General features: G+C 51.9%; 1 protein-coding gene across 1 annotated transcript in view; it reads right to left on the bottom strand.

The window, feature by feature from the left end:
- CRACR2A (calcium release activated channel regulator 2A) overlaps positions 1 to 27,396 on the bottom strand; it is a 119,169-nt gene that overhangs the window by 42,833 nt on the left and 48,940 nt on the right. Inside the window, exons 3-9 of the mRNA XM_005680988.3 lie at positions 26,803 to 26,914; positions 24,741 to 24,924; positions 20,275 to 20,421; positions 8,649 to 8,739; positions 7,504 to 7,599; positions 5,096 to 5,283; positions 284 to 355 (exon numbers count right to left, since the gene is read on the bottom strand). Coding sequence (XP_005681045.2) covers positions 284 to 355; positions 5,096 to 5,283; positions 7,504 to 7,599; positions 8,649 to 8,739; positions 20,275 to 20,421; positions 24,741 to 24,924; positions 26,803 to 26,914 — 890 coding nt within the window. The remainder of the gene's footprint in view (positions 1 to 283; positions 356 to 5,095; positions 5,284 to 7,503; positions 7,600 to 8,648; positions 8,740 to 20,274; positions 20,422 to 24,740; positions 24,925 to 26,802; positions 26,915 to 27,396) is intronic.

Raw genomic sequence — 27,396 nt, 5'->3', positions numbered from 1 at the left:
TCCTATCTTGCTGCCCTGTTTGTGATGCTCAATCAGTTCAGTTCTCTCCTACCTGAGCAGGTACCATGCCAGGCACACAGAAGAATGGGGCAACGCCCATCTGCAGAGGTACAAACTGGAGAGGGGGGTGGGCACCTGTGTAAATGGACCAAACAGAGCGGAGAGGTGGTGTTCAGCTGCCCAACAGGATGTTGGGGACCAAGGGAATGAGGGTGCTCTCTCAGCAGACAGGCGAGACTCTGGAGACGGGGGCGCCCTTCTGGGCTCTGGGATGAGCTCGCACCTCAGGAAATCCAACTGCTTCAGGAGCCCCGACTTCTCCCGCTGCAGACTCTCGGTGACGCGGTACACTTCCCTGAGGGGGCACAAGAGGGCAGTGATGAGTGACCGCACCAGGTAGGGCACTACCAGGGCGCGAGGCGGTGATGAAGTCAAACCCTGGAGACGGTACCCGGGCTGGTCCTCCGCTGGAGAGCAGGGCCTCGTGCAGGGGCTTATACCAGGAATCAGCGAGTCGTCTCAGGCACCTATTTGGAAGGCGAACTTATCCCCGTTTTACAAACATGGATCACAAGACAGGTTCACTAACTCTCCCAAGACAACCCAGGACTGAGCCAGGGTCCTAATCCAGACCCCCTGGGGCCAAGGATACTGCTTCATGATGACTGTACCGTCTTCTCGGGCTCCCAGTGGCCCTGCCCTGCCCGGAGGTCAGGGAATCAGAATCAACTGTCTTCTCCAGCCCAGTCTCGGAGGGTGAGAGCAGAGCTAGGGCTTCCCCACCGCCCCCCCACCCCCACCCCACCTCCACCACGCTGGTTTAGTTTATTTTCAGGAGCTACTGAAGAACCACTGTCCCGTCTCCACCTTCCCCCAACAGTCTCCAATCTGTTCCTGAAGATCTGGGATTTCCACGGTTGCACATTCGTTCCTTTGGCTAAAATTTCCATCTGTAGCTACAAAGCAGAGACTTAATGGATCAGCCGTAATCCATTGTTTACATCACAGTGTGAGCGTGTCAATAGAGGATCTGGGGGAAGGAGAGAGAGGCTGAAAGACACACTCGGGGTAGCTGGAGGCCAACTTAGGCTGCGAGGTGGGGCCACGTGTGCTGCGCTTGCCTCTGTGTTCTCACTGCAGTGTCTGGCTCGAAAGCCAAGCCGCAGTTAGCAAACAGCGGTGGGAACAAAGGAGAGAGGGCAAAAGGAGGGGCGGGAGGCAGGGGGGCAGGGAAGGAGGGAGGAAGAGAGATGGAAGGGAGGAGGGAGCAGTGGCCAGGAATTCAGCCTCTCTCAGAAAGGGGAAAAATAGAGAACGGGGTGATGCTGGAAAATAAACCCTGCTTAACTGTGCAAGTCTGCCTCCATCCTTCCCTCTCTCTGCCCTGCGGTTCAGAGATTTTAAATCTTCCCCAGGCTTATGGCAAAGGGTCCAAGGTTCCACATTTTCAAGCCACAGCCTAGCTTTAGAGCAGGAAGCACCCTGAGCCCGATACTGCGCTGGGCAAGGACTGTCCCCCGACCACCCTGTCCATGTCACTACTGAGCTTGCTGGGGCCATAGGACGCAGCCGCCAAGCTCGCCATCTCCTGATTCCTTCAGCGGTATCTGTGGGGTTTTCCCCTTTATAGAATAATTAGAAAGTCAATTTGCAACAGTAACAAACTGTCTCAAATTCTAAGTTCACCTCAGACAATCCTAATTAAGCAACAGAACCTCTCTGGCTCCTGCAGAGCTGCAAACTCCCAACATTTTATTACCAATTATATTTAATTTCGACTTGAGGGAAAACAATGTCCCTCCCATTATCCACGCTGGGTCCCTAAGCCCCAGCCTGGGACTCTGCTCCGACCAACCGGCACTACGTGGGCACACCTGCCAGCTTGCTCCTTGGTTCCCTGGGAGCCAAGGTTGCCTCCGGCTGGCTTTGGGGCTCCCCAGCCCCCACCCCACGTCCTGTTTCTTCCTGGGAGCAGATGGCTTTCCCCGCTGAGGGCAGTCACTCAGGGGAGACCTGAGGGCTGGGGTCTCACAGTGATTGTGCAAGTGTGACTGCGTGTGCGCTGTTGAGTCAGACGCTGTGCGACCCCATGGACTGTAGCCCACCAGGTTCCTCTGTCCGTGGAATTCTCCAGGCAAGAATACTGGAGTGAGTGGCCATGCCCTCCCCTAGGGGGATCTTCCCGACCCAGGGATAGGACCTGTGTCTCCTGTGTCTCCTGCATTGGCAGGCGGGCTCTTTACCGCTGAGCCACCTGGGAAACTCCACAGTATTTGATGGAGGGGTCAAGTCCTCCACAATGAAGAGGACCTCATTCCAGCCCTCCTCTGGCCCTGCTGACACAGCACCAGGGGACCCTAGCACCGTGACCACACACACATATACACACCCGTACATGGTACGTCTATCAGTGCACACATGTGGCTGTTTGTCTAGTAGACATTCAGATACCCACCTATCTAAACATGCACGCATACACACACATATTCAGATAGATTTGGGGGGTCTTAACAAAAAGAAGAGCATTTCTGAAAAAAAAAAAAAAAAGATACTTAGATATATAACAAAATGCCCCGAACGTCCTTTTGACCTAGGCATTCGACAAGTTTGTGTCTGGCTGACGGGCGAAGGGTAAAGCACAGAGCTTGCCATTTCATGGATGCGGCCGGGGAGAGGTTTACCGCCGCCCGGAGGGAAGGGCTGTCGGCCTGGTTTTTATCAGAAAGAAATATGGAGCGTTCTCCAAGGGATCTGTCAAGTGAAAAAGGCAGGCTGATGTAGAGCAGTGCACTGCCGCTGTGTGTGTGTGTGTGCGTGTGTGTGTGCGTGTGTGTGTGTGTGAGCTCATTGTGACCCCATGGACTGTAGCCCGCCAGGCTCGTCTGTCCGTGGGATTCTCCAGGCAAGAATCCTGGAGTGGGTTGCCGTGCCCCCCTCCAGATCTTCCCCACCCAGGGACTGGACCTGCGTCTCTTGCGTCTCCTGCATTGGCAGGTGGGTTCTCTACCACTAGCGCTGCCTGGAGGTGCCTGTGTGTGTGCGCGCACACCCTGGAAGGATCCACAAGAAGCCACGACCGGCGGCCTCCTACTCACAGGAGGCCAGGGGTCGGGGGGTGGGGGTGCAAACCACTTTGAATTTTGTGCCTTGTCATAAACCACCTGCCCCAGATACAAAATGATTACCAAAATAGACAGCGACGCTGCTTTTCAGTTGACCTTCATCTCTCCTCTGACTGTTCCTTCTTCATCTCCTTTTAAAATCTAGTTCTCCTTCCTTGGGCATCTTCAGAGAACAGGAAGACTTATTTTCCCATCCTAAGATCCAGCTGACACATGATGGGGCCTGATGATCTAGAGGCCAGCTCTCCCCGCTCCCCGCTGCTCTGGGGAATCACCCGACAGTCAGACATCTCTGGGGATGCACAGGTTGGGAGGATGAGACTCTGACCTTGCTTTCTGGCACTGTGTAGCTGTGTGACTGCAGGTTCCCCACTACCCCTCTCTGAGCTTCCATTTTCCTTTTGTGAAATGGAGAGGTGGCTTCCAGCACAAAGGTCCTGTTCATACTGCTGATCAGGGTTCCTGCTCTATGGAGGGCACGCTAAGCCTCTCCCCGCCCTTCTCTCCCATCTCCCTAGACAAGACACGCTCTCCTGGGCTCCAGCAGGCTCTCCGGCTGCACAAGCCACTGCAAGCTTCTTCAAAACAAGCCATGAAGGTTCTGCACTCATTTATCTCTCCCTCCTAGCCCCTCCTTCCCTCTTTTTCAATTCCCGGCCTCCAGAGATTGTGTCTCTGGCTTGCTTGATGAAGATAAGGCTTCAGACAGATTTTAATCCTCACACCGTGATTGGCTATCCTGACTCTGGTGCTTAGCTCTGGTGCTTACTTCCACCTGCAGGCCTCACGCCTGTGATTTCAGATGTTTGTTGCTTTTAGGCCTTGATTGAATTTTAAGAGGCCGAATCCTTAATTCTGTTTATAGAGTTAAGCACCTTGTTGACCTGCCCTCAATGGGGAGGAACCGATTTTGCTTGTTTCCAATGAAATACGCCGTTCCTCCACCCAGCATCCAAGCCTTGGAATGGAAGGGCTGGTTTCACTTTAACCCAGCAGCTAGGGAAGACAACCATTTTTCAACTGGAGGGATCTTCCTAGGGTAAAAATCTCCAAATCTAAACACACATCCTGCCTCTCACTCTGGATCAGTCCCAAATCATACAAGACACTACACAAGAGCCAGACGGCAGAACAATTTGATTTAGGCTAATGGCTTCTCAGGTGGCAGCGTGGTAAAGAATCTGCCTGCCAATATAGGAGACGCAAGAGAGCGGGTTCGATCCCAGGATCAGGAAGATCTCCTGGAGGAGGGTATGAACCACTTCAGTATTCTTGCCTGGAGAATCCCTGATCTAGGAGGATCTCACATGCTGTGGGACAAGTAAGCCCGTGCATCACAACTACTGAGCCTGGCGGGCTACAGTCCAAAGGGCTGCAAAGAGTCAGACATGACTGAGCACACACACTTCCTGCAACGGACCAAGGTTTTGCCAGCAGTTAGAGAGCGGCAGGGCTTTATCAGCAAACCATGTGCAGAGACGTGGGGCTGCCCCCATAGGGCCCACACAGAGGAAGGCTGGTGGGAAAAAAAACGGGCCTAGCTGGGATGCTGCTTCCAGGCCCGTCACACGCCCTGTGACGCTCTGCACACGCATGGCACACTGACCTGGGAAGATTCCCCGGCCCGCCGTGGCCTCCAGGGTCAATGTCTGGCCACTCCCCTCACTCAGCATCTTTCCCCAGACTTCCTGCTACATGGTTGGATAACGTCATCCTGATCATTTAATACATTTTCTGAGAACAAGGCTGCATGTTTCTTGTCAGTCCTAGGTAATGCCTGACACAGATCTAGTCTGCTTCATATCTCAGGATTCTAGAAGAAGGTTAGAAGAGGGACTGAGGTGCCCCGTCCCCATGTCATGAGCATGGAGAAGGGTCTGGGGTGGGGGTGGAGGGGGGGGCGTCGCTCATAGGCTCAGAGCAGGGGACCGGTGCGGAGGGCAGTGTCCGGGCGGCGCAAGGGTCACACTCACATCTCCTTCTCCTGGTGGAGCTTGTGGGCCTCTTGCCGGAGGCTCTCCAGCTGCTGCTGGGCGTCCTGGAGCTCCCGGGATGTCCGTTCCAGCTCCCGCGCCAGCTCCTGGTTGGTGAGTCTCAGCTTGGTGTTCTCAGCCTTGGTCTTGTGCTTGTCACTGTGCAGGGCAGTGCACTGGCCTTCCAGCTGGAAAGGCGGAAGGGGGCGTGCAGGGGGAGTGATGAGGGACCAGCTCCGTCAGGCTGCCTCTCCCGGCCCCACCTGGCTTCCTCCCTGTGGCGGGCAGCAGCCCTTGCTATTGCCCCTCACCACCCTCCAGCCTCAGTCAGCTTCGTCCTGCCCCTCAATTCACACACGCACACACACACACACACACACGCACACACACACACACACGCACACACACACACACACACACACACACACACACTTCCAGGGGCAGGAAGGAGCTTCCAGAGCACTCCTGTCTCTCCCCTGTCTCCACGGGGCTACTAAACAGTCTGGGCAGGACTTCGCTGGTGGTCCAGTCGTTGAGAATCCACCTGCCAGTGCAGGAGAAGTGGGTTTGATCCCTGGTCCGAGAAGATTCCACAGGCTGAGGCACAACTAAGCTACAATACTGAGCCCACGCTCTGGAGCCCAGGAGCTGCAACCACTGTGCCTATGTCCTAGAGCCCGCGCTCCACAAGAGAAACCACCACAGTGAGAAGCCCTCCCGCCGTGACAGAGGTTTGCAGCCACAAACCCTGCAAATCCTTAGGAAATAGCTCAAACCAGTCCAACCAAACATGGACCTTTTCTCATGTCCCTAAAGCAACTAAACACCTTAAGGTTTTTCTGGCTGGTGATTAGTCCGTACAGAGCTTCTAACCCTCTCACCAGAGGAAGACGCAAAGCAAGGCACACAGATCATAATGGATTTAGTTGAATGAATGTGGCCAGTAAGAGAAAAAGGAAGCAAAAACAAGAACGTCTGTGCCAATCTCAAGAGGCCCCTGAGTAATCAGGCAAGCATGCAGTAATTAAGTTGAGTGGCAATCATTCATTGAAGGGATAAATCTATTTGGGAAGAACTTAATACGGAACAGTAAGGAGGAGAAAGCGGGAGGAGAAGCCAGGTATGACTGTGCGGGGGGATGGGGAGGCAACTGGCAGTTCCGTGCATTGAGAGCATCTCGCTGCAGGAGAAAAACCAAAATCTACAGGTTGGGGATTCGCAGGAGTGGATCTGTCTTCCAGCCTTAGCATGGGGTGTCTTCAAGCGTATTTTAATGTGCTGCTAAAAATATCCCTCTCTTTTCAAATGGAAGCAGTGCATCTGGGTCTGTCCAGGGCTGGATTCCTTCCAGCACCAAACAAAGCAAAACAGACGCCAAGTGGCAACGATCGTCTCTCTACCTATGGGCCCCTCGCTTTGGAGAGGAGGCTTGCCTAGGTTTCCCTGGTGGCTCAGATGGTAAAGAATCCGCCTGCAATGCAGGAGACCCAGGTTCCATCCCTGGGTCAGGAAGATCCCCTGGAGAAGGGAACAGTAATCCACAGCAGTAATTTTGTCTGAAGAATTCTATAGACAGAGGAGCCTGGCGGGCTACAGTCCATGGGGTCACAGAGAGTCAGGCGAGCCTGAGTACGCACGTGCTATAGAATAGAAAACCTCAGAGCTTGTCACATGCAAGGAGAGTGAGCGTGTTTCATGGAACTTTGGTTTCAGTTACTCACACATGCAAGTGTGTGCGAGCTCCAAAGTCATTCATTTTTCACTTGCCTAGAGAGTCCATCTCTCTGGGGTCCTGGGCCAGGCTCTCCCAGACAGGGTGGATGGACACAGGGATACTGCCTAGCCTGCCTCTGGGGACTCAGGTGCATCAAGGGAGCGTCTGGTGTCGGCATTGATCCTGCGGGGTGATGGGAGCAGTCGCAAAGGGGCTGATGCGCATTTCCTGGGTGCATGGGAAGAGACGGAGCAGACAAATGGACCTTTGAGGAGCCTCTTCCAACTGGAGGCACCCCCAGCCATTCCGGCAGGAAGACATCACAGTCTGCAGCCCCCTCCCCCCAAATCAGTGACTGTCCCCATGTCTCAGCATTCCCCTCTGCTCTCACACAGGATGCGGGAAACAAACTAGCGTTTCAGCTTTCTGGTGGCTCCCAGGCATAATTATACCTCCATGTCTGCAGATACCTCGACCGTGGGCAACTTTTCCAAGTTAAACACCAGGCATGGGAGAGTATAAAGGTTTTATCTTGGGATCACCTGTGATTTCAAATGCTCTCTTTTGTACCACTAAATGGTTCTCAGATTGGAAAAAATTAAGTCCTTAAGTGAAGGGCAGGGAAAGTGGGTAAGAAAAGAGGGGAGGATAGAGTAGAGAGTCGGGTCCTCTGAGGATGCGGAGGAAAGCTTACCCGCTTCTGCTTCTGGACCAGCTGTTCCAGCTCCTGCTCCTTTGAGAGCAGCTTCCGCTCTAGCTCCTGACTGCGGGCCCGGAACCTCTCCGTGTCCTGCCAGACCAGGAAGAGGGACACATGAGGCCCAAAGGCACCTGGATGGAGACTGCTTTCACCACCTTGAACCTGCTTAACAGCAGGATCCACTCAGACTTTGGACTTCCAGCAGTCTTGTACAGATGTGAGAGGTGGACCATAAAGAATGCTGAGTGCTGAAGAACAGATGCTTTCAGATTGTGGTGCTAAAGACGACTCTTGAGAGTCCCTTGGACAGCAAGAAGATCAAACCAGTCAATCCTAGAGGAAATCAACCCTGAATATTCACTGGAAGGACTGATGCTGAAGCTGAAGCTCCAATACTTTGGCCACCTGATGTGAAGCCAACTCACTGGGGAAAAAAAAAAACCCTGATGCTGGGAGAGATTGAGGGCAGGAGGAGAAGGGGACAATAGAAGTTGCGATGGTTGGATGGCGTCATCCACTCAATGGACATGAGTTTGAGCAAACTCTGGGAGATAGTGAAGGACAGAGAAGCCTGGTATGTGGCAGTCCATGGGGTTGCAAAGAGTTGGACATGGCTTAGCCACTGAACAGCAACAACAACATGACATCCCAGGGCTTCAGTGACCCCCCTGTCCACATGGACAGGGAGCATGCACACTAGCTCCCTCCAGGAATGACCAAAATCAAGCCCAGCCTTCAGGAAGCTTTCAGTGGTAAACCCCTCAATCCCTCTGTAATCCTCGTTCGCTCATTGATCCAACGGACACTTGAGGATTGCCTGCCTCCTCTGCTCCAGGCACAGTGGGAATGCCAAGGGCACATCAGCCCATAAGAGAGGATGACCCCTGCTCTCTGGGGCTAACAACTTAATAGGACATGACAGACCACAATCGATCAAAATGAACCAGTAAATTACATGCCAAATTTGAAGGTGACAACAACCTTGAAAACAAAAAAAAAGCCAAGAAATAGGAAATCAATAATGCCGTGGGGGTATTGCAATCTTAGGTCCAGGAGGCGGAAGGTGGTCAGAGCAAGTGCTATTTCACTATTTCAGCCTGGCCAGCATAGCCAAGCCCCGGACTTGAATGGACTCTCACCTTTAGGAGAAACTGCTCCTTCTCAGTTTTGATTTGCTGTTCCATCTCCTCGTAGAGGTGCTGGATTTCTTCATCATAGGCAGCGATTTTCCTGCACAGGTGACAAGAGGAGAGTCTGATGAGATGCCTCTATTCCCCAGTGGAGCTCTGGGTGGTGGGGGTGACCATGTAGGTCGGTCAGCCAAGACTGCAGGGTCAGCTCCTCAGGATCAGCAGACCACGGAGGACCAGCAGGACCCTCTCATCCTCCTGTCTCCCGCCCATCCCTCCCAGATGATCCACACACTTGCTGGTGAGGAGGGGAGCGTCCCGGCTCCATCTTCTTGCGCTATGCTTTATGCCAGCATCAACCCACCCAGCCTCAGGCACTCATCATCGCATTGCCCACCGATCCCTATGCTTGTCCACAGCATAAAAGTGTGGGCTTTTTCTCTGCTTGGTTTCTTGGTTTATCTCTTTCTCATGTTGGATGCTTTCTTTCCACCTGGCTCCATCAGCACTGCCTGAGCTGTACTCTCCTAGTGTGCTGAACTTTGAGTGACCTTCATTTTTCACAGGCTCTCGAAAGGTTCCATGGTGATGACCACCACCTCCATCACAACACCCCCCTACAGAGGGAGGGGCCAAGGACTCAGACCATCTCAGCACAGGGCCATGGGGAGGGTGAAACTCAAAGTGTTAGTCTCTCAGTCATGTCCAACTCTTTGCAACCCTATGGGCTGTAGCCCACCAGGCTCCTCTATGCATGGAGCTCTCCAGGCAAGAATACTGGAGTGGGTTGTCATTCCTTTCTCCAGGGGATCTTCCTGACCCAGGGATCGAACTCAAGTCTCCCGCACCTCAGCCCATGGGCTGGTCTTTCCTCACTCACTGTCTGCTGGGGGAACCTGGCATCCCTTGCACAGGCCACAGTTTTGATTGGCGTCCTTTCAGTTCTACAGGAACCACACAGCCACCCCAGAACGCACGGTCAAGGTTACTCACTGATCTGAGTTCACATTCCTGGTTGTACCTCCAAGACCGTGAACCTGACTTGGAGTGAGTACCGCATTGGCCCAGGGTTGTGCCCAGACAGAAAGGCACAGTTCCCCAAGACTCCTCTGAGATGAGGCTCTCTGTTCACCACTGGACCTCCCATTTTGGGAGTAACAAGCACCTTTTTGGCAAAGAAGAACTCTTTTCTCAGTAAATGACAAATGTTTGGATTGCTGCTTTGATTCTTAGCTACCCCACAACAATTACAAGAAAATCTTGGGGAGAAACAAGGGACTGAGACACCTGCGGTTGTACAGGGACCCCTTGGAGACAGAAATGGACACAGCGGATGGGAAATTTCAGAGAGAAAGATAGTCTTCTCCTGGTGCCTGGAATTGTCTTCCTGTGATGGACGAAATTCAAATGCTACATGGCAAATGGTATTCAGGAAAACTACAGACAGTGATTCCAACTATACAAGCACCAGAGAACTGATAAAGTGAGATGAGAAAAACTTCGAAATGGATTTGGCGCTGCTCAAGTCATACTAATTACAATCATTCATATAAGCTATGTACCATGTAAGCCTAATAACCATGCAGGGCATTAATTCTACATTATAATTAAATCTGTTATACTAACTTGAAGTTTTATTGGATTAAATTAATAAACTTTATGCTTTTCATGCTCACATGTCAGTTTGTTAGTCGTGAATTAAGTAATTTTATAAACACAGATGTGAGAATTGGACTATAAAGAAGGCTGAGCACTGAAGAATTGATGCTTTTGAACTGTGGTGCTGCAGAGGACTCTTGAGAGTCCCTTGGACAGCAAGGAGATCCAACCAATCCATCCTAAAGGAAATCAGTCCTGAATATTCACTGGAAGGACTGATGCTAAAGCTGAAACTCCAATACTTTGGCGAAGAGCTGACTCACTGGAAAAGACCCTGACGCTGGGAAAGATTGAAGGCAGGAGGAGAAGGGGATGACAGAGGATGAGATGGTTGGATGGCATCATTGACTCAATAGACATGAGTTTGAGCAATGTTCAGGAGATGGTGTAGGACAGGGAAGTCCATGGGATCTTGAAGAGTTGCGCACAACTTAGCGTCTGAACCTCAAGGACAACAGCAAAACAAATGGAGGGAAGAGAGGTGCAGCCTCTGAACGGCACCTACCCCAGCCCTCATCACAGAGGAGGGACCCACCACAAAGAAGCCCGGGGATACAGGTGGGCATCAGTGGTCCTGGGCCCATATGGGCTCCCACATGGAACTCATACTTTGGAAATGCTTTTGAACAAACCTGGTCTCCTTGGAGGTTGCTGAGGCTTGAAGGACTTCAGAGGTTGAGCCGTGACCCAGGGCTGGACACACAAGCTCAAGAATGAGAATATTAAGGTGTTGTGTATACCACAGGCATCACTAACCCAGCTCGGGGGTGCAGACGGCCAGGGTTATGATCCCAGAACTAGCTCATTTCCTCTGTGTGACCTTGGGTAAATGCTTCAACATCCTTTGATCCCAGGATAACAGCTGCTCCCCGTTCCTCCCAGCATCGTCACAGTGAACGAGCAGGTAAAGTGTTTGGAACTGCAAAGTCCTAGACAGATATAAGGGACTATTTATCATCCTAATTATTACCATGGGCTGCAGAGGGCAAGGGCCAGCGCTCTGCAAGGGGTGGAGGGTCTTTGTTTTAAGGAAAAAAGGGCTGCTGGGTTTGGAAAGGGTTAGAAGCAATCAGAAAGGTGAAGAAGAGAAAGCTTAGTCAATAAAACCTCCTGTCGGAGTGATCCATTAGAGACGCAAGCTGTGTGTGAGCAGGGGCTGCAGAGAAATTACTTCTCTGGGAGAAACAGTGGCAAGAGGCACTCTCAAAAGATGTGGGCATATGGCATGTGGTGCCCCAGCCAAGCTCACCACATTCTGCCATCAGAGGAAAGAGGCAACTGACTGTGTTTGCTTTTTACACACCCCTTTGTTGCCACAGTTTCTAGAACCACTCAGATTGCCTGATGCACAAACACAGGCTCTGAAGTCTTCTCTATGAGGATTACTCCATCTGTTCCAATTTCCTGACCCCCTTCCCTGACCTCAGAGAACACCGCATGTCTTTATTTGAAGCTTTCAAAGTCCTGAATGACTCTTTGCTTTGGGTTTATGCAGTCTCCACCAGGTTATGGACACTCAGACACTGATGTCACCCACAGGGGCTGTGCTCAAAGTGTTAACACTGAAAACCTGTAAGAAATAAATATAAGACTTTGGATACCAGACTCAGAAGTCCATGGGTGGACCACATGGGGTGGCAGGGAAATGCTAGATTCCAGGGGAATCAAAGAATTTGGGGGTTGAAAGGCTTGTCTGATCCAACCATGTTTCCAGTGTTAGAGTCCTTGCCATAATATCTCCACCAAGTATGTACCCAAAGTGGTTTAGAACAGCTCCAGTGAGAGAGAATGCGGTTTCTAACCAGCTCTTTTAGAGCAAATGACCTACCGAAAGCCAGGGTAAAAGGTCTAACCAACCTCAAAGAGACAATGCCACCCTGGGTGTCTGACTGCAGTGGACTCCCCCTCTTGCAAGGATGACTTGTGTGTGTGTGTGTGTGTGTGTGTGTGTGTGGTGTGTGCGTGTGCACACTATCAGGTGTATTGGAGATCTAAGGATGGGACGTGTGTGGGAAGCAAGGAGGGCTGGAGATAGCGATGCTCCCCATCAGTACAAGGCTTAGGTTCAGAGAGAATTCTCAGGGAGCAAGACCTTTCCCTGCCAGCCTCTGACAGGCACCGTGGAAATTAATAAACCTTCACCAACCGCACATGGAGAGTCAAGGTGCCAGGCGTGAGCAGAGTATTTTAATCCTCAGCACCCTGGGGCCCCAGCTAACGGCACACGGGCAAGGCCTTCCCGCTGTCGACTATTAATTGGTCAAAATATTTTTTCCCCCAGTTTGCTCTCTCCTTTTCCTTTCCTTAGGAACAAAGGGTCTCAGAAAATCACCAGGTCCAGTGTCTAGGTTCTAGGCAGGATGTGCTGAAATTACTCCAGGAAATAATGCCATGTCTTCCTTCCCTAAATGGAGGTGTAGTTTTGACCTTGGACAGGACAAGCAGCATTTGTCTGCATTTTAGATACATTTCAGAAACTTGAACTCAAAGGACAGCTTAAGCAATGGCCGCAGGCCTTGGAGAGGGGTCGTTCTGATTTCATTTGTGTGCCTGTGGATTCTGGTTTGCAGAGCCTGGAGAGAGGCAGATGCAGAGAGAGGAAGAGCCCCTCCCATTACAGACAAGTGTCCTGTGTGTCCACAGGAAGGCAAATGAGGGTCGAGGCAGGGAGGGGGGCAGTCTGTGGTCACCCGGTTCCTGGGGCCAGAGCGGCGGGAGAACCCAGGCTTCAACTCCCAGCCCATGCCCTCCAGCCTGTCCTCGCAGCATATGATATCACATACGTGGGCTCTAAAAGAAAATGGTACAAATAAACTTATTTACAACACAGAAATAGAGGCACAGACGCAGAAAACTTACAGTAAACTTAAGCAGTAAGTTTACACGGTAACCTTACGGTTACTGGGGAGGAAAATGGGGCTGGGGGCATAAATTGGGAGATTGGGATTGACATGTATGCACTGCTATATACAAAACAGACAAGTAATAAGGACCTACTGTATACCACAGGGAACTCTACTCAGTACTCTGTAATGACCTACACGAGAAAAGAATTTTAAAAAGATATATCATATATCACATATACATATATATGGGTTGCCCAGTGGCTCAGCTGTAAGGAATCCTCCTGCAATGCAGGATACCTGGGTTCGATCCCTGGGTCAGGAAGATTACCTGAAGAAGAGAGTGGCTACCCACTCCAGTATTCATGCCAGGAGAATCCCATGGACAGAGGAGCCTGGTGGGCTACAGTCCAAGGGATCTCAGAGTCGGACTGACTGAAGCGACTTAGCATGCGCGTGTGCGCACGCACACACACGCACACACACATGTAGATATATGGGCTTCCCTGGTGGCTCAGATGGTAAAGAATCCACCTGCAATGTGGGAGGCTTGGGTTTGATCCTCGGGTTGGGAAGATCCCCTGGAGGAGGTCTTGGCAAGCTACTCCAGCATTCCTGCCTGGAGAAACCCCGTGGACAGAGGAGCCTGGTGGGCTACAGTCCACGGGGTCAGACAGAGTCAGATGCAACTAAGCACAGCACAGCATATACACATGTATAACTGATTCCCTTTGCTGTATAGCAGAAACTAATATAACATTGTAAATCAACGATACACCAATAAAAATTTTTAAAAAGAAAGCTGACAATTCCACATCTCTGTGTTCTGGATTGTCAGCATCCAAATTGCATCTGGTGTCTGTCAATTGTGGAGTGAGAGAGCACGGGGGCGAGGAGGGGGGCTGAATGTCTAGGGGCTGCCCCCTTCCCCTGTCTCCCCGACCCCTGCCCCTCATGCTCTGTTCACAGAATGGAGACCCTGGGCCAGAAGCATCTCAGTGAGTCTGCTCTTTGCCAGAGAAGAAAATGGAAGCGCATTCCGCCTCCGCCAACTTCGTGGTTGGGACGCAGACTCGCCACCGCTCCCTGCTGCCTTTTCCTTGCAACTGCGGTCTCCAGAGGCAAAGGGAGGCTCTTGCTAGAAAAATTCACTAGGGTTCTCTTGCTCCCCTGAAAGCAGTCTCTCTCAGTCTCTCTGTCGTCTGTCTCTCTCTCTCTCTCTCTCACACACACACACACACACACACACACAGAGGATTAGAGTATCACTGAATGAAAGGCAAACATACGAGTTTGTCGAAAATTCTGCGAAGGCTGTAAAATCGCCAATTGGATTTTCAAGATGGATGGTTTCTCCCTAATTAGATTCTGCTGCCTTGTATAAACCAACTTTGCAGCTTTATCCCAGCCTATAAAGCAAACCATTCTTCATTAGTCAGGTGTACAAATCATGCTCCCAGTAACCATAGAGCACAATCATCCTCACTGTTCCTTCTGCTCTCAGGGCATAGTTAACAATGTGCTTCTGCCTCCGATGATAGGACACCAATTAAAAAAACACGGGCGTGACTAAGCCGTGGCCTCATGGCTGAGGGCCCGCCCCGAGAACTTCCCTCTACTCAGAGAACAGGAGAGGAGTTACAGACTGGAAGAGCCAGGGTGTGCCTATTGCAGCCTGGTACCTTCCAGAAGTTTTTTCAGTCATGTCCGACTCTTTGGGACCCCGTGGACTGTAGCCCACCAGTCTGCCTCCTCTGTCCATGGAATTCTCCAGGCAAGAACAACTAGAGTGTGTTACTATTCCCTTCCCCAGGGGATCTTCCAGACCCAGGGATCGAACCTGAGTCTCCTGCATTGCAGGTGAATTCCTTACCATCTAAGCCATCAAGGAAGCCCCTGAGTGACTAACACACACACCTTCTAGAAGCTAGACAGCATTTCTCAGTGAGGTCTGGGGTCTACCTTCTTCAGAACCCACCCCCAAGACATACTGATTTAGACCCTCTGGGGTAGGAACCTAAGGATCTACCTTTTAACCCAGAGCCCCTGGTCATTCTGAAACAAGCTAACTTGCCAGAACCACACAGCTAAGATTCATCACAAGGACTACTGGTCATACACACAATGCTTTAATTGCCATCAGTGGTCCCCGACCTTTTTGGCACCAGGGACCATTTTCATGGAAGATAATTCCCCCCTGCCCAGGTGATGGTTGGGGGGGATTGTTGTCAGGATGATTCAAGTTGCATTACAGTAACTGTGCCCTTTATTTCTATTATTATTCCATGAGCTCACCTCAGATCAGCAGGCATTAGATCCTGGAGGTTGGGGACCCCTGCCCTATCTGGTGGCAAGGTCAAAGAAACAGTGATTCCCCCCGGCCCCCGCCCCCATTACAGAACACCAGCTCTCAGGCTTGTCTCAGGTACCGGGTATCCCAGTTGGGCTGCCTGTCAGGTTGTGAGACACCTTCCCTCCTGGTCGGGATACCTTCTCGGGGCTGAGGGAAGAGAGTCTGCACGGACAGCAGCGGGACAGTGGCTGGGAGGGTGGAGTTGCAAGTGCAGCCCACCCCCGCCAACCTCCATGCTCCTGAGAAACTGCCCAAGGCCTGAACATCTGGACCAGGAAACACTGTGCAGATGAGGGACCGATGCCAACGAGGGTGTGGGCTAAGCTCGCCAAGGCCAAGGGTGGTCCACCCAGGATGCAGAACGGGCAGCCTGGGGGTGTTTCCAGGCTCCAAGCTGCAGAAGATGGAGCCGAGGCTGCCTTTGATTTCGAAAGCACTTCTCTTCAAAGATCTCAAAGCACTCCCCAGATACAGCCTAATCCATCTTCTCCCCCATTCTCAGGGTTAGATCCTGGTAAGGAACTCAACCCAGCAACTCCTCCAACAGATTCCAGCTCTGGTCCAAAGTCAGGAGATTTTATACATGTGGACTTGGAGCCCCCACTCCAGACCAAGCCAATGGGGTCCTCCTTGGGTGTGGTTCCAGAATCCCTACTGTTGCTGCTGCCTCCAGGCAGCCCCGTTCTACATCTGGAAAGCCGAAGCTTTTTTTTTTTTTTTTTTTTTTTCCCTGAATCACCATAAATGGCAAGATGCTTTCTACAGTGGAAGAGTTCATCACTCTGATGGCCAGAAGTCCTATCTCATGTTAAACTACTCATATGTCTCCTAAGGTAAAGTATAAGTTTCTCCAAGTCTCTGCATGGTGCATGCAGAGAAGAGTGGCTTGGTTGCAACCTGATCTCCCTAGTCCTCAGAGGGAAGTGGAGGCGCTGGAGGGCACGCACCCACCTCTGGAGGTGCAGCAGAGGAGCTGGGCATTAGCCCAAGGTCCCTGCATTTGACCTGCCCCTGCCTCACCCCGCTGGGTTGTGGTTGCTTGCCCGTGGACATGCAGCAGCACCAAACACTGAACCCAGATTCTAGCCCAAATCTGAGGGTTTCTCAACCCCTGTTCCAAGGGACAGGGTGGGGGGAGGTCGAAGGCTCCCAGACTTGCCTCCTTCCCCTGCTCCTGAGGTACAGAGTCAGAAAATGAAACCGCCAGCAGGGAGGAAAGGCCCCGCGCTGTTTCTGACACTATCTCAATCCTCGAGTCTCCAGACATCAAGATGTCACCCCCAAGCATCCCACCCGCTGCATCCTCCTCCCTCCCAGAGCTTGGAGGTGACCCTGGAGGATGCTGGGAGCCCTTCCTCACTCACTGCAGCAAAACTAACCATGAGGGGCACAGCCAGCCTGGGAACTGGGGCCAGGAGTGCCCCCAGGTTAGTCACATTTCTCTGGGCCCCTTGGGAGAGAGAACCGAGGTGTGTGGTTCAGAAAAGGAGGGGGAAGCCGAGGCTACTGCTGCTGCCAATGGCAACACTGTTGAGTGTTCCAACAGCCCAGGGATTTTCTGGTCGGCTCTGCGGCACAATTTTTACGGCTCTGCCTCCTGGGTGTGATTGTAAACTCCTTAGAGATGGGGACTCTGTGTTCCGTTTGCCCAGCTCAGCCTGGCACAGAGTAAGTGCCCACTATGCATGCATGCTAAGTTGCTTTAGTTGTGTTTGACTCTTTTGCAACCCCATGGACTGTAGCCCACCAGGCTCTTGTGTCCACGGGATTCTCCAGGTGAGAATACTGGAGTGGGCAGCCATTTCCTTCTTCAGGGGATCTTCCCGACCCAGGGATCAAACCCACATCTCTCACATGCCAGCTACTAGTCACACGCAGCCGTGCCCTGGTGCCCAGCCCCAGGAGGCCCACAGCAGTCAAGCCTTGTCACCCTCTCTGGGTGACGCACATGTCCCAGATAGACTGACGAGTTAGACCTTGGACTGAACAGTCGGCTCAAGGGGGAGCCTGGGAGATGCTCTGACAGTCACCAGGGTTCCCCCGACTCTAGCCCAAATCAAACCATTCCCCCAGGGGACTTTCCTGGGGTCCAATGGCTAAGACTCTGTGCTCCTAATGCAGGGAGCCCAGGTTCGATCCCTGGTCAGGGAATTAGATCCCACATGCCATAACTAAAGATCCTGTGTGCCACAACTAAGATCCAGGACAGCCAAATAAATACATTTTTTTTTTAATTCTCCATACCTCCTTTTCTCGCTACCAGAGTGTGTCCCTCCCTCAAACAAGCCCAAACTCCCAAACTCGCCTCCTAGAAGTCTCAGCATCACTTGGCCTCACCTGAGCTATTTGTAAAGCCTCCCATTTAACTATTCTGTATCCTTCTGTTGCTGCTGCTGCCAAGTCACTTCCATTGTGTCCAACTCTGTGCAACCCTATGGACAGCAGCCCACCAGGCTCCTCTGTCCACAGGATTCTCTAGGCAAGAATACTGGAGTGGGTTGCCATTTCCTTCTCCAGTATCCTTCTGTATCCTTGGAAGAAAAGTTATGACCAACCTAGACAGCATATTAAAAAGCAGAGACATTACTTTGCCAACTAGCTCTGTCTAGTCAGAGCTATGGTCTTTCCAATAGTCACGTATGGATCTGAGAGTTGAACTATAAAGAAAGCTGAGCAGTGAAGAATTGATGCTTTTGAACTGTAGTGTTGGAGAAGACCCTTGAGAGTCCCTTGGACTGCCAGGAGATCTAACCAGTCAAGCCTAAAGGAAATCAGTCTTGAGTGTTCATTGGAAGGACTGATGCTAAAGCTGAAACTCCAATATTTTGGCCACCTGACGTGAAGAGCTGAGTCAATGAAAAAGACTCTGATGCTGGGGAATATTGAAGGTGGGAGGAGAAGGGGACAACAGAGGATGAGACGGTTGGATGGTATCACTGACTCAATGGACATATGTTTGAGCAAGCTCTGGGAGTTGGTGAAGGACAGAGAAGCCTGGCGTGCTGCAGTCCATGGGGTCGTAGAGTCGGACACAATTGAGCAACTGAACTGATCCTTCTGGGGTTTCAGTTTCTTGTTTGCCTTGAGCTACAAGGACCTCTAGGGATCACCTGGTTCAGGTAGAACCGGGAAGCAGGATATGATGAGTGCTTTTTCTTTCTTTAAGGGAAGAGAAGAGAACACAGAGACTCCAATGGGACCTACTGTGTATTTCTTATTGCCGGGCTTCCTAGGTAAATAACTCATCTGCCAATGCAGGAAACACAAGAGACACAGTTCAATCCCTAGGTCAGGAAGATCCCCTGGAGGAGGAGATGGCAACCCATTCCTGTATTCTTGCTTGGGAAATCCCATGGACAGAGGAGCCTGGTGGGCTACAGTCCATGGGGTCACAAAGAGTCAGACATGACTGAGTATGCACATGCTATAAAATAGAAAACCTCAGAGTTCATCACATGTAAGGAGAGTGAGCATGTTTCATGAAACTTTGGTTTCAGTTACTCAGACATGCAAGCGTGTGTGAGCTCCAAAGTCAAGTGCATTTCTTCTGATGAGTCTCCATCAGAAAGTTTAAACAGCACCAATCCTGTTCTCTAAGGCTGCCAGTAGGGAAACAGGAGCACAGAGAGGTAAAGCGCATTGCCTGAGGTCACACAGCTGGTCGGTGGCAGTGCCCGGGCGGGAGCGCGGGGTGCTCCTGTGCCCGTTTCAGTGCTCTGCTTCCTACAGGCCTCTGGGAAATCGACTGCCAGACAGTTCAGTGACCCCTTCCCCAGCCGAGGGTGGACTCCATCGGCTGACCCGGGGTAGGGGTAGCTGGCCGGGATGTGGACACAGAGGGCTGGAACTCCTGGCTGAACTAACTTCTCCCACACAGCCGACAGTGACCTTGACTTTCAGCTCACAAACTTTATAACCATCATTAAACTGGGACAAAAGCACGAATGGAGGCCACTTACAGATGGATGTGAGGACTGAAAGGCTCTGAAGTAAGTCTCTCCCTGCGGGGGTGCAGGCCACAGAGGGGCCCCCTGCAGGGAAGATTCTAAGCCCTGAGTGGGGTCACTGTGGCCACTCAGGCCCCCCGCCTCCCTAGGGAACAAGGGGGTGTCACCTGACTTTCCTGTGGCTCCTTGCGGGTGATCAAGGCTGGGGTCAGAGACGGAGTGATGAGGGGCAGAAAATAATCCAACCCCTCATTTTACAGGTGAGAAAAACCGAAGCTCAGAGAGGTCAAGAGAGCAGAGCAAGGTCACAGAGCTAGCTGGCTAGAGAGCCACACACGGCTCAGACCCAGAGCTCCTGATTTCCTGGTTCTACTTCTAACATCCACAGAGGAGGCGCTGGGACCTCCTCAGTGAGACGGCGACTCCTCCCAGCCTGAGGTCCCAAAATGCTGGGGCCTTACTGCCCAGAGGCGAGTAAGGTGGTTTCTTGGGTACCAGCCTATCTGGCTTAACAGAATACATATTGCCTCTTACGTGCTGTGAATTCTGGGGATGTGTTACTTATCCTTCCACTGCCTCAATTTCCCTATCTGTAAAATGTGGATGATGATAAATATCCGAATGAGTTGTACAGACAAGATAGCACAGTGCTGAGCACAGCTGAGGGCCTAGTACACATGAGCCAGGGCTTAGAAACATGCACACAGTATCAGCTCAAGCCCAGGCCCAGCTCGGGTGGATGGCCAAGAGGCAGCATCGCTGGATATAAGACAGAAAGGGTGTTCCTGGTTTGCACGTGTCTGTGCAGAGGGCAGGCTGACACGGGTACCCACTTTTTCAGGGCGCACTCCAGCTCATTCTTCTCCTCGTGGGCTTCTAGGAGCTGTGAGAAGATTCTGGTCAGGAAATCCTCAAAGTTGGACAGTAAGTGAGGCTCATCCTTCTTGAGCTGCAGCCAGAGCTGCTTGACATCAGCTTCACTGCAAGAGAAAAAGGAGCATTGAGGCAGGAGTGTGGGCACGAGGCTTCCTGGGACACCCTGAGGCTCCGGGGGTGACAGGGGCAACCAGAGCATCATCACTGTGGTCGGGACAGTGACGTCAGGGGCTGGCATTTATTGAGTGCTTGCTGCATGCTGGCTGCTTTATGAATGTTTGTTCATTTGGTCCTACAGCCACCTGTGAGGCAGGTGCTGCTAACACCCCCGCTTAAGGGAGAGGAGACGGACGGAGAGGGGTGAATGAGACATCTCAGGTCACTCAGCTGTGAAATAATGGAGCCAGGAGGCAAGCTCAGGCCTGTCTGAGGAAGCAGGAGGACAGGAGCCCAGGGCTTGTGAGGACAGGCGTCGTGGAGCTGAAGGAGAAGGCCTGTCGCCCCAGGAAGGACGATCCTCACGGCTGAGACGGAAAGAAGTGCCAGCTGACGGGTGGCTGAAAACAACTGTCACTGCAGGGGATGGAAGGGAAGACACTGCGCCCCACTGGGGCCCAGAGGCAGCAGCATGACTGATAGGTGAGAGGAAGGGAAGGAGCAAGTCTGAGAGATGCGCGTGTGCACATGGGGAGACAGTGGAGGGCGAGCAGGATGGAGCAGGCAGAGAGACAGACGCAGAGTGATGAGCCCAGTACTGCGCCACCCCCGCCCCAGCCAGCACCCTGGGCTCATGTGTGTGCACTTAACAGAGACATACAGGGTCATGGTGATTAGGGAGGGGAGGGGTGGAAGGTGGCGCGCCTCAGCCCCCGCTCTCCCTCTGGAGAGGTTCAACAGTCTACAGCCAGTGATCAAACAGACAGCCAGAGAGCAATCTGATTTGCAGTCCATTAAATTCCAAAGCCACTATGATCCGAAGGTAGCTACAACCAGGGGCCCTCAGGATAAAGAATAAAATCCCTTGTGCTTGTATAACAAGCACGATATCTGAGAAATTGTATTCAAAATAATACTTGATGGTGCCATGTTAGCAATGTGCCTGGGGCATAGATATTACTCTCTGCACCAAGCAGAGAGGAGGCTCACAAAGAAGTGAGGCTGGCTCTGGTCAGTTATCTGATCATCTATCCAACTGTCTCTCCCTGTCTCTTTCCTTTCCTTGCTCCATTCTATCCAAACATCCACCAACTCACCTAGACCAATCATCCACCCATCCATCCATCCATCCATCCAAACATCCATCCACCCACCTTCCCACCCATCCAACCATCCATCCATCCATCCATCCACCCATCCATCCATGCATCCATGCATCCATCCATGCATCCATCCATGCATCCATGCATCCATCCATCCATCCATCCACCCACCCACCCATCCGTCCATCCATCCATCCATCCATGCATCCACCCATCCATCCATCCATCCATGCATCCATGCATCCACCCACCCACCCACCCATGCATCCATCCATCTATCCATCTATCCATCCACTCATCCACCCATCCATCCAACAGGTATCTATTACGTGTTGAAAATGTAGCACTGAATTGGATGACATGAGAGGTTTTAGAAATGAGAGAAAGGGAGGTAAGGAGCCTCCCTGTTTTCCAGAATGAGTTCCATTTCCCTGCCACCCCTCCCCCCACCACAGAACATGTCATCCACTCTACTGTACTATAGATACAGTGGAGATGGCACAGAGGGTTCTGAGATGAAGGGTCTCAGAGTGATACCACAGTGACCCTCCATCACTGAGGCAGGCTTCCCCTTATGAAGTAAATGCATGATAAACTCAAGATGCACCTCACTGGCCAAGGCTTGTCTGCTTGCATCCCTCAGGTTCCTATTGGAACCTGGCAGTGAGCCATTGGGGCTCGAGCCTCCTCTGAAATTAGCAGACCTCGTGGTGCTCTTCAAAGCTCTTTGAACCACTTAGTTGTGGTTACACCTTTTTTTTTTTTTTTTTTTTTTTTTTTTGCGTATTGGGCAGTTACTCAGTCATGTCCAACTCTTTGTGCCCTTATGAGCTGTAGCCTCCCAGGCTCCTCTGTCCATGGGATTTTTCAGGCAAGAATACTGGAATGGGTTGCCATTTCCTTCTCCAGAGGATCATCCCAACCCAGACATTGAACCCATGTCTCTCGCTTCTTCTGAATTGGCAGGCAGATTCTTTACCATTGTGTCACCTGGGAAGCCCCAAATTTCTGGAAAAGGAACAAATCTCTGAACCCTGGATGAAGATAATCCAAGGCTGATCAGCTGCCCAATCACTCAGCCAGCCGGAGCACTGAGAAAAGCTGGGAGTCCGGGTGTTCTGCCTGCCACATCTGGACCAGGCCAGGGTCACTCTCTTGGAAGGATGTAGGGGTAGCGGGTAAGAAGGGGTTCTGGGTGGTCAGTCCATCCATCTCCCTGCTTCTGGAACAACACACGAACCAACAAGATGTCATCTTGATTGGTGAGATCTTTAAAGACCTCTGAAATTTTCCCAGCCTCTTCTGCTTCCTCGTCTGGGGTCCTGTGGTCTGGATGGTCCCCCTCATGTTTCATGTTACAGTGTTTAACTTTAATGAAAACTGCAATGCCCGGGCACCATCTTAATTTATATATATATATATATAATTTTATTCATTTATTTTCAGCTGTGCTGGGTCTTCATTGCCACGCACAGGCTTTCTCTGGTTTTGGAAAGCAGGGTTACTCTTTGTTGTGATACGCGATCTCCTTGCAGAGGCTTCCCCTGTTGTGCAGCATGGGCTCTAGGGCACACAGGCTCAGTGGTTGCAGTACAGGGGCTCTGGGGCCTGCTGGTTTTGGTAGCTGCAGCTCTTGGGCCCTTACAGCATGGAGGCGTCAGTAGTTGCAGCATGCAGGCTCAGTAGTTGTGGTTCACCGGTTCCAGAGCACAGGCTTAGTTGCTCCAAGGCATGTGGGATCTTCCAGACCAGGGTCGAACCCACGTCTCCTGCATTGGCAGGCGGATTCCTATCCACTGGGCCACCAGGAAAGTCCCCAGGCCCCCTACTCTGTGTGTTGGTTTTGTCCGCTGTTCGACTCTTCCCTGGAACCTTCTCTTCTGCAGGAGCCATCATGCAGGCTCAGCCCTGCCCAGGGCCCTTGACAGAGGTCCTCTGCGCAGCCTCTGTAAGGTGGCTGGCCTGGAAGTGATGAGTGGACAGAGATGCACCTGGCTTTCATGACAGTCCCTTGGCCCCCACACGGCCCTCTCCTGCCCCCTCATCCAGGACAAGGCTTCACAGGGTCATGGGTATGGTCACTGGGCTCTGGCCTCTTGTCCTTGTAGAGGTGGGATCTGGTGTCCCCTCTGGCCTGCCCATACTCTCGCCAGCCTGTCTCAACTCTGCCACAACCTAGAAGATGCTTTGAGTTACACATGCTGTCTTGGCCCACACGTTGTGTGAAGACCACTCTCTTCTTCCTCTTCATCCTTTTCCTCCATAATATTCCTCTTTCCAAGCTCCAGACACAGCAGCTTGAATCATCAGGACATTCCTGCCCCTCATGAAACTCACTCCCAACCCAGGACCCAGAGACCCAGAGGGCAAAAGGTGATGATGGGAACGGGGACAGAAGTCATTCCACGTTTCTCAGGCCTCTGTCTAGTTTCCACCTGTTACAACATCCCTTGATATCATTTCACTGCAAATGCCTGGGCTTACATTTATGTGTCTCTTTCTTACAAAATACTTTGTGCCAAAAAGGAAAAAAATGGGAGTATTATGTTTGGTTTGAAGTGGTAATCATCAAAAATTTTCAGCTGAGTTACTGATCGCCCAAGTGATGAGCTGGTGAAAATGGGTCCACCTCCCACCTTCGCTTCCAGAACAGGTTTGGTTCAGCTCAGGGATCCGACATGCAGTCCCGTCCACCTAAGGTGCCTTTGGCAGAAGCACAAGGGATGCACTGCAGACCCAGGGACCCGGCGGAGGTGGAGATGCAGGTGAGCAGGCAGTGACAGGAAGCCTCAGGTGCGGCTCATTGAAAACCCTCAAAGCCTGGCACCACCCTCCGGTGGGTGAGCACCCCTAAAGTGAAGGAGACTAAGCCAAGGACCGTGCTGAGTATAAACAGCAGAGAGTGAGAGATCAGGGGATCAGGGTGTTTCCCGTGAAAATAATGCAAAAAGCAAGGTCCGAGCCCTAAATCCTAGCACCCAGCCAGGTCATGGCCAAGGGCAGGCTGCCCTGGGTCACTGGTCTAGCTGGAAGCAGAGACCCGGGACCTGGCTGAGGGTTTCATGAGCATTAAGGTGGAAGGGGGCAGATGGAGAGGCTGTCCCCGGGCTGGGCCCCCTCCCCCAGGGCTGGGCCCCCTCCCCCAGGTCAATGTCACCACTTACTCTTCCAAAACCTTCTGGGCTCCAAGTCTGTCCATGAGGGTCTGGAACTGGGCTTCTTCATCTTTGTCCATGTCGCCCAGGTCCTCGTCCCCTCTGCTCTGATACACCTTCTCCTCCTGGAGCTGGGCTGGCTGCGTACCTGCATCTTCCTGACTTGGGTTATTCTGGCTGAAGAAGAAGTGACCTGGGGGACACATGGGCACAAGGGTCTGAATTAGGCAATGCTCACCAAGGAAGACCTTCACTTTCTCAGTGGCCAGGAATCACGTGAGGTTCAGCCGAGAGACAGAAAAGGGAGGTCAGACCATCAGAGCAAAGATCTTTGGATGACATGCTCTGGATTCTGTGTCTTTCCTACTTGGATGAGATTCTGCCAGGGATGCTAGAACCTGGGAAAGGCAGAGTGCATGGCAGGTATGATGGCATTTTGTAGTTCTCGAAACTTTAAAGGCTGGCTTCAGGTGATCTCTTCCTGGATTCCTTCTCTAATGCCTTCCCCTCATCACACTCCAGCAGCCCGGCTCCCTGTGCTTCGTGTTATCACCCAGTCCTCCTGGCCGCCAGCATCACCGTGCTTCACATTCCAAGTCAGTCATCAATTTCTGAAGGTCAGGAAAGGCATCAGAGATGTCTAAGCGAATACAAGTTTCCTGGAAGGAGGCAGATGTATGGTGATTTACCTGACCTGTATTTGTTCTAATAGATGGGGAAACAGTAGAAACAGTGTCAGACTTTATTTTTTGGGCTCCAAAATCACTGCAGATGGTGACTGCAGCCATGAAATTAAAAGACGCTTACTCCTTGGAAGAAAAGTTATGACCAATCTAGATAGCATATTCAAAAGCAGAGACATTACTTTGCTGACTAAGGTCCGTCTAGTCAAGGCTATGGTTTTTCCAGTGGTCATGTATGGATGTGAGAGTTGGACTGTGAAGAAGGCTGAGCGCCGAAGAATTGATGCGTTTGAACTGTGGTGTTGGAGAAGACTCTTGAGAGTCCCTTGGACTGCAAGGAGATCCAACCAGTCCATTCTGAAGGAGATCAACCCTGGGGTTTCTTTGGAAGGAATGATGCTGAAGCTGAAGCTCCAGTACTTTGGCCACCTCATGCGAAGAGTTGACTCATTGGAAAAGACTCTGATGCTGGGAGGGATTGGGGGCGGGAGGAGAAGGGGACGACCCAGGATGAGATGGCTGGATGGCATCATGGACTCGACGGACGTGAGTCTGAGTGAACTCCAGGAGATGGTGATGGACAGGGAGGCCTGGCGTGCTGCAATTCATGGGGTTGCAAAGAGTCGGACACAACTGAGCGACTGAACTGAACGGAACTGAACTGATCAGTATCAGATCTGATGGTGTATCTGTTTGTTTGTTTGTTTGTTTGTTTAATCTCATTCATGGATCTCAGTTCTTTCCCTCCTGGTCACTTTGAGAACAACTGGTCTATTCAAACCCCTTACAAATTCCTGTGAAAGTGGGTGCCCCTCAGCCTGAAAGACTCAGCCAGCCAGGTTGCAATGAGCCATGTAAGCCTCCCTCTCTGTGGTCCCAGACAGGCTGGAAACCCCACCTCAGCTCCCCTCTTACGCCGAGCCTCCCTGCAGAGCTCCTCTGCTCGCTCCTTGCCGTTCTCCAGGGGGTGGGCACCAAGCGGGCAGTGGTGTGAGCAGGGATGGAGGGCACATGAAAAGAGAACAAATGACCCACAATCTGGAAGCTTCGAGAGGCAGGAAAGGGTGTACAACACACTGCCTCAGAGACGATGGAGTAGAGCTGCTCCTTATGGGGCTCTGTGCTCAGACGCTCAGTGTCCGAGTCTCTGCGATCCCCCGGACTGTCCCCCGCCAGGCTCCTCTGTCCATGGGGTTCTCCAGGCAAGAATACTGGAGTGGGTTGCCATTTCCTCCTCCAGAGGACCTTCCTGACCCAGGGATCCAACCCGCGTCTCTTACGTCTCCTGATTGGCAGGCGGTTTCTATGCCGCTAGCACTGCCTGGGAAACCCTTATGTGGCTTTAGGCCGACCCGTACCCTGGGGCCCCAGCACCCATCAGAACTTACTAAATCCAGTGGTGAACTCCTCTGGGGTCAGAAAGCCATTGCCATCAGCATCCAGGGCGTCAAATACATCCTCCAGGTCCTCCAAGCTGAGGGGCAGCTCCTTATGGAGTCTCTGAAAAGAATGCAGACTGCCGCGGTTAACACTGCTCATCACAGAGGGCTGCCTGGGGGCGGCATCGCCTTCCATCCCCGGCTGACGAAAGCCAGAAGCTGGATTCTAAAGCTTCACCTTCCTTCTCTGAATATTAGGACTCCACCATCTCTTGGGTACCTGCTCATCTGTTTGGCAACTTGCTGGGTGATTTATAAGTAAATATGTGTATATTTCTTACTATATTTATATATAACTTAATATATATAGGATTTCCCAGGTGGGCTCTCAACTACTGAAAAAACATGAACTGCCACTGGCTTAAAGTCTGGACAAGAGTATTTGTGTTGTAAAGAGAAACTGGCCCAGTGGGGTGCAAGGTCACTGGACCTGGTCCTGGGCTGCCCCAATCACCCAGGGAGGGAAGGGCAGACACGGACAGATGAAGAACAAAGCTGAGCTTCCCCCTGGCCTCTGCCTGACGCGCAGTGGCCCCAGGCTAG

Source organism: Capra hircus, chromosome 5 (assembly GCF_001704415.2).
Source record: "Capra hircus breed San Clemente chromosome 5, ASM170441v1, whole genome shotgun sequence".
NCBI classification, from domain to species: Eukaryota; Metazoa; Chordata; class Mammalia; order Artiodactyla; family Bovidae; genus Capra; species Capra hircus.
The sequence above is the reverse complement of the archived record's forward strand: the minus strand, read 5'-3'. Positions and strand labels throughout refer to the sequence as shown.